Consider the following 7,560-nt stretch of genomic DNA (forward strand, 5'->3'; position numbering starts at 1 on the left):
TTGCCGAAGTTCGTCAGGGTTGTCCCAGGCTACTTTTCTTTGGCACCTTTTTTTTCTATATATATATATATATATATATATAATATAATTGTTTTCCTTGCGACTGTCCCACCAAATGCTTGAAATTTGCTAAAAAAAACCAATAACAAATTGTTGGGTTTTTGTAAATTATAGTGTGGTCTAGACCATCTCTATCTGTGTCCTGACATAACTTTTATCATTTGACAATATAAATTTAATTCTCCACTGTTGATAAGTATGTTCAGGATGTTTTAAGCAATCCTCGCTTTGCCAATAAATTGCGGCGAGGAGAAAATAGTGTGGCACGGAAGAAATGTACTTATCTCTGAGAAATAAATTATGAAGAAGCTTCAACGCATGTTTTTGAAATCTGTTGTCACTGTTGTGAATCCTCCACGGAGGCACAAGAAGCACCAAAAACTCAACAAAAACCTTTTTATTCCAGTTTTTCTCTTGCGTCCTTTAGGAATCGATAAGATAACGGAGAAGACCCAGGTGAGCGTGGACGGCACCATGGTTGCCGTGCCTCATCCCGACTCTCCGCAGAAGTCCGCCGACAACGGCGCCGCAGCCGGAGCCAGCGACACGGAGTCCAACTCGGAGAGAGACCTCGAGGTATACGCCAGGCGTCGCCTCACTCTGGATTCAGTCTTTCATTTGTTCTGGGTGCAGCTAAAGCGACTGTCGTGCTTTCATCCTGTCGTCAGATCTCCCGCACAGAGTCGGAGGCGGCGAGGAGTCGGCTGTCAAGTGTGTCGTCCTCCGCGGCGTCCTGGAGCGCCAGTACAGACTGGGTTAGTGGTCGTTTTTACTGCTTTTATCCTTCCATCTCTCGCTCTGTCCTCCCATCATGCTGTATGCAGCGAGTACATTTACTCCAGTACTGTACTTAAGTACAAATGTTGAGGTACTTTACTTGAGTCTTTTCTTTTCATGCCACTTTCTACTTCTACTCCGCTACATTTCAGGGAGAAATATTTTACTTTTTACTCCACTACATCATCTGTTACAGCTTTAGTTGCTAGTTACTTTACACATTAAGATTTCTGCACAAAGACATGTAGTTTATAAACTCTCTCAAATTCTGCACTCAACCCATTTAGCCTCTTTTTTTCTTACGCAACAGTTATTTGGATTGTGTATATATGTTTTTCTGTATTTTTTGTTTATTTCATATTCATGTTTAATATGTTTATTTGTTTATGTACCTTTCATCATGGCAAATTCCACATAAGTGTACTTATTGTGGCAATAAAACCTTTTCTGAAATAACTTTATAATAAAAAAGTAAACTAGCCAACAATATAACCAGTTGAGATGATTCGACCATTAAACACACAACTGGTTGGATCCTTTACTCTTTCTACAACGGAAGGATTCTTCTGCATAGAGTACTTTTACTTTTAATACTTTAAGTACATTTTCCTGATGAAATTTACAGACTTTTACTTAAAGCGCTCATATTATGCTTTTTGGCTTTTTCCCTTTGCTTTATTGTGTTATATATCTTTTTGATCACGTTATAGGTTTACAAAGTGAAAAAGCCCAAAGTCCCCCCCAAAGGGACTTACCATCTCCAACAGAAAACACTGTTCACCAACTGCTCCAAACAGCTCTATTGTAGTCCAGCCTTTACTTCAGAGACAGACATGCACCCTCATACTCTGCTTCTGACTGGCTAGTAGTCCTTACCTAGGTACTGTCAGAGCACGCCCTCATACTCTGCTTCTGACTGGCTAGTAGTCCTTACCTAGGTACTGTCAGAGCACGCCCTCATACTCTGCTTCTGACTGGCTAGTAGTCCTTACCTAGGTACTGTCAGGGCACGCCCTCATACTCTACTTCTGACTGGCTAGTAGTCCTTACCTAGCTACTGTCAGGGCACGCCCTCATACTCTACTTCTGACTGGCTAGTAGTCCTTACCTAGGTACTGTCAGAGCACGCCCTCATACTCTGCTTCTGACTGGCTAGTAGTCCTTACCTAGGTACTGTCAGGAGCCCTCATACTCTGCTTCTGACTGGCTAGTAGTCTTCTTACGTACCTGCTCAGGGCACGCCCTCATACTCTACTTCTGACTGGCTAGTAGTCCTTACCTAGCTACTGTCAGGGCACGCCCTCATACTCTACTTCTGACTGGCTAGTAGTCCTTACCTAGGTACTGTCAGGGCACGCCCTCATACTCTACTTCTGACTGGCTAGTAGTCCTTACCTAGGTACTGCGGATGTGCAACTTCCAACAAAGATGGAACAGAAGTGAGATGCCTAACTGTAGCTAAAACAGAGAGCTCAACACACAGGGTGAAAAGAGGAGCTGCAGTAATGTGCAGTACAACACAAATATGGTGTTTTTTGAAAATTAAACCATGTAAAACTATTCTGGTACAACCTCTAAATACAATTATGAACCTGAAAATGAGCACAATACGAGCACTTTAAGTTACATTTCCAATGCAGGACTTTTACTTGTAGCGGAGTATTTCTTTACAGTGTGATATTAATTGTTTTACTGAAGTAAAGGATCTGAATACTTCTTCCACCGCTGGCTGCGTGTGTGTCTCAGGTGACGTCATGGAAGGTGAAACTCCCTCTGCAGACCATCATGAGACTGTTACAAGTTCTGGTCCCTCAGGTGGAGAAGATCTGCATCGACAAGTAAGAAATCCTACAACGTTTAATCTCGGAAGCAAATTGATTATACGACTCCTTTTTATTAGGTGGTTAATGGTGCCGTATACTCCAAAGATTACAGTTTCCTCTCGAATGTTTCTTGCATTTAGTGTAAGGTGGCACTCTCTGCTTTGCCTGTTCCGTCGTGTTGGCTCTCATGACGTCAACTTTCTTAAGCCAAGTGGCGTGTTATCTATCCGCGTGTATGTCTACGCTGTATAGAGCGGGCGTACACATACACGCCACTTGGCGTGTTATCGCGAGAAGAAAGCTACGGTTGAATTTAGGAAAAGTCACACACGGGACGCAGACCCCGGTCTCCTGGGAATATAAAATTAATCTAGATTTTCCCAAGAAACTGGGTGTTTTGGATTGGAACTATAAAAACGTCCGTTGTTTTATGGATATGGCTGCAACAAACATTAATGATTCATCTTTTGATTATTCTGTTGAGTAATTGCTTGTTTTACCTGTAAAAGAGAGAATAGATGAAAGAGATGACGAGCGTTCCTCTAAAGCAGCACTAATACTCAATTTATTTTGCCTGTGAAGCACTTTGTGACTATCTGTGAGAAGTGCTATATAAATAAACTTGACTTACTTACTTACTTTTGGCCACTCGGGGGCAGAACTCCACAACAAGCTGAACGTCACACACAGTTCTGACATATATTATAAAGTTGTTAAGGTGAATGTATTAGCAACCAGTTGCCTCTTTACATGTCAAGCAGACACAGAGCAACTTGAGCATTCACAAGGAGTCATGTTTGTGTCCAATATTGCCTCTCTTTTAGCTCCGTTTGGGACACTATCAACTCCTGAGAAAGAGATCTGTCTCTTTAGCTGCTAAATGTTCCACCTTCACAGTCTAGTTGCTAACTTTGTCTCACTTTGTTTGGCGTTGGGCAGATAGTGTACAGCGGGTTCATCACTGAAAACCAAAACAACAAAGTCCAAATGTATAGAAGTCTATTAGAAAATGAGCCTCCTTCTCCCTTATATTTATTACCTCAGTAAACGTCTGTGTGTGTCTGTGTGTGCGTATCTATGTGTTTGTGTGTGTGTCTGTGTTTATGGTCTCAATCGCTACTTTCGAGTCTTCTTCAATACAGCATGATGTTCATTTAGAAAATTATTGGGACTGAAATTTGTCGTTACCACAGCGCTGTCCTCTTCTGGTCACTTCTGGCTCCACAAAAACAAGATGGCGACAGCCAAAATGGCAAACTCGAGGTTTCAAAAGAAACTTATTTTACACGGTCTACAATTGTGGCCTGCAAAAACCCAAATAATGAGCTAAAAAAGGTGCTAAAAAAACGCTCCGTACACCTCTGCTGCACCGTCATCACCACAAGCAACGCTGTCATACAGTCATTTGGTGAATATAGAAGCTTTAATCGTTCAGATGAGTGTGAGTGTTGTTGGTGTCGTCCTCAGGGGTTTGACAGACGAGTCCGAAATCCTGAAGTTCCTCCAGCACGGCACGCTGGTCGGCCTGCTGCCCGTCCCTCATCCCATCCTCATCAGGAAGTACCAGGCCAACGCCGGCACGGCCATGTGGTTCCGCACCTACATGTGGGGAGTCATCTACTTACGGTAAACAGACTTGAGTACGAGCCTGAATGTAACCAGATTATTTTCCCCTTTTTTATTTTCCGATAGATTAACCCGTTAAGCCCAGTTCAGACCAAAGATTAGAGACGAGACGAAGCCGTTTCAGAACTTAGCCCGGAGAAAGTTTCAGCGGTCTGAACCGGCCCGCCTCAGCTCAACTCAAACCAGCCGATGGCGCCGCCGCGTCTCAGCTGCTCGAGTCGCAGAGGCTGGTTTTAGAACGTAAGAGACGTCGCCTGTTTCAACAGCCAATAGAGAAGTCAGCTGGTAAAGTGGAGGTTGTTTAGAACAGCACGTCAATGGACCTTTTTTCACAGCAGACATGTTGACTTGTCATAGTAGGAAAAGCACAGCTGAGATTGATAATGCATACGTTCTCAATAAATCATAAGGTGTCATAATGGAATACAGCCATCAGTAATGGTTTAATACCAGGAGGTCTCCTAAGTGGAATGCAGCCATCAGTAATGGTTTAATACCAGGGCTCTCTCCTAAGTGGATATGCAGCCATCAGTAATGGTTTTAATACCAGGACCTCTCCTAAGTGGAATGCAGCCATCAGTAATGGTTTAATACCAGGACCTCTCCTAAGTGGAATGCAGCCATCAGTAATGGTTTAATACCAGGACCTCTCCTAAGTGGAATGCAGCCATCAGTAATGGTTTAATACCAGGACCTCTCCTAAGTGGAATGCAGCCATCAGTAATGGTTTAATACCAGGGCCTCTCCTAAGTGGAATGCAGCCATCAGTAATGGTTTAATACCAGGGCCTCTCCTAAGTGGAATGCAGCCATCAGTAATGGTTTAATACCAGGACCTCTCCTAAGTGGAATGCAGTCATCATTAATGGTTTAATACCAGGACCTCTCCTAAGTGGAATGCAGTCATCATTAATGGTTTAATACCAGGACCTCTCCTAAGTGGAATGCAGCCATCAGTAATGGTTTGAATACACCTGTGCTTTCCCTACTATGACATGTCAACATGTCTGCTGTGAAAAAGGTCTATTATAGCCTACTAACAGCCAATAGAGAAGTCAGCTTTTAAAGTCAGCTGCAAACTATAGAAATAAAATGATCCATAATCCATTTTTTTTTTTTTAATGTCACAAACTGTCAACTGGTGGAAATTAGAGATTGAGACGGAGGCTCGAGGAGTGCCCGCGAGCGCGGTAATGTGGTCAAGCGAGCTAGAGAGCGAGCGGCGATTAGAGCAAAGCGGCGAACCAGAAATCAAACGTTTTCGCAGATTCCTCACTAGAAATGGAACCGTAGCAAGCAGCTCAACTATCACTAATATCCACGTTCATCTTCAGACGCGACAAAAGATAGGTCCCGCTACAAAAAGCCTGGACGGAAGAACAAAGAGTGGTTACTTTCACCGGTACCGACCGAATCACGTCGGTATTACAGAGTATTGGTTCACGTAAAATCAAACTGTGCCAAATATCGGTACCTGAGAGCGCGTAAGAGCAAGCTTATCAGTCCTCTCTGCATGTTGACACCGAGCGGAGCTCCGACGCACACACACCCACACGCAGAGGTGCGGACAAAGATAAAGCGGTTTCAAGTGTGCTTACAGTTTTTAAAAACGTCACGCGGACAGCATTCACTCCGATGTGATATTAATGGCGAGGCGAAAGCGGTCGCGGTGCTGTTGACGTTACACTTCCTCTGACACGAGCAGGCACAACAGTGGTTTCTGTGCCCTGGTGACTGACTGACAGGCTGAGGTTTGAAGGCAAGGCGACTTTATTTCTACAGCAGCAAGGCAATTCAAAGTGCTTTACATGAAACATTAAAGAGCAATTAAAATAAGAAAAAAAACAGGCTAAAAAGAATAATATACAAATACAATAATAAAAGTAGAATAATTATTCAATTTAATAGGTTGTAGGGACGGGTTTGGGAGGAGAGAGGGAGGGGTTTTATTTTAATTTAATTTCTGTCAGTGTAAAATATTCTAAATAAATAACACAATGTTCTAAGTAAATAGGTTTGGAATTATTTTTACAACTGAAATAATTTGTGTTGTTATTACAGAGGGAAAGTACCGGGAAAAAAAAGTAACGTTGGGTACCGGGAACAGAGTTTCAGGTACCGGTATCGGTACTGATATTGGTTCAAATGCGAAAGGTAGCCAACCCTATTGCTATGGCGACAATACACCGTCTGGTCTCATTGGTGTGAGCTGGCAGCTTTCCAAACGCTGCAGACCGGCTCGTTTCAAGTTTCAACACAAACCTCTGGTCTGAACCGGGCTTAAGAACAAACATTTATTTCAAACTGTCCTGGCAACTCGCACGTGTTACATAAGCCTTTGGCCGCCACGCCTCGAGTTTAAAACAAAGACTTTGTTTTGACTTTTGTTGCCGTAGCAACGTGGATCCTCCAATCTGGTACGACACGGACATACGGCTCTTTGAGATCCAGAGGGTTTAGAGCGGCTGTCGAAGGCGTCCAGCTGAATCTGTTCTCTCTTCACCCGCTCGCCAACAACTGGGATCCGCTGGTTTCAGCTTCCTCACAGCTGAACACTCTCTGGTGGTATTTCAAGACAACACACGGATGATAATCTTGTACTTCTTTCTTCCGGACAACTTTCAAAGTTCAGAGAGAAAAAGAAGAATGTCTAAATGTGTCAAAACATCAGTTACTGTGTATCACATACAATATGTATAATGAGCAATGCCAAATGGTCATTAAATTTGACTTAATCATTAAGTGTGATGTTTATTGAACATTAATTTATTCACTTTAAGTTCCAGTAAATTTCTTCCACACAAAATCTGGGGAACATTTTCTTTATTTTTTTTTGATTATTTGTTGGGGCTTTTCCCCCCCTTTTTGTTCCCATTTTTCCCATTTTGTAGTGACAGTGGCTAGAGGGCCGCTGCAAAGGACTCAGCCTACATGGGGCGCACGCTCTCACTGGGTGAGGTCGCCCTGAGGAAACAAGGGCTGCACAATATATTTTTTATCATCATCGTTATCAACTGTCGCAATATACATATGGCGAAAGGCTGCGATGCATCGCAAAAGACGCTCTGAGATTTTTTTTGTGTTAGTTGAAAGAAAATACCAGTAGAAAACTGCACTTTAAAATGGAACTGTCATTCTTTTTTAGTGCTGCCTTTTTATATTCAATTTAATGTTCAGTTTGTTCAATCAAAGAACGGTGGAAATGATTTCCTTTCATTTGTTTTAAATTGAACGAGCAACTTGTTGAACTGAGTTCACTCTAATATCTGTTTTAT

The 7,560-nt window shown here is 42.6% G+C and overlaps 1 protein-coding gene across 2 annotated transcripts in view; it reads left to right on the forward strand.

Annotated features, from left to right (window-relative positions):
- The window catches only part of hid1b (HID1 domain containing b), a 34,449-nt gene extending 27,422 nt beyond the window's left edge, over positions 1-7,027 (forward strand). The window contains exons 15-19 of one of the 2 annotated variants that reach the window (XM_039788421.1): positions 467-636; positions 729-815; positions 2,584-2,675; positions 4,128-4,286; positions 6,682-7,027. In XM_039788421.1, the coding sequence (XP_039644355.1) occupies positions 467-636; positions 729-815; positions 2,584-2,675; positions 4,128-4,286; positions 6,682-6,745 (572 nt within the window). In that variant the 3' untranslated portion in view covers positions 6,746-7,027. The remainder of the gene's footprint in view (positions 1-466; positions 637-728; positions 816-2,583; positions 2,676-4,127; positions 4,287-6,681) is intronic. The other variant, XM_039788422.1, reaches the window with a different exon arrangement.
- The last annotated feature ends 533 nt before the right edge of the window (positions 7,028-7,560 follow it).

This window comes from Perca fluviatilis, chromosome 21 (genome assembly GCF_010015445.1).
Source record: "Perca fluviatilis chromosome 21, GENO_Pfluv_1.0, whole genome shotgun sequence".
NCBI classification, from domain to species: Eukaryota; Metazoa; Chordata; class Actinopteri; order Perciformes; family Percidae; genus Perca; species Perca fluviatilis.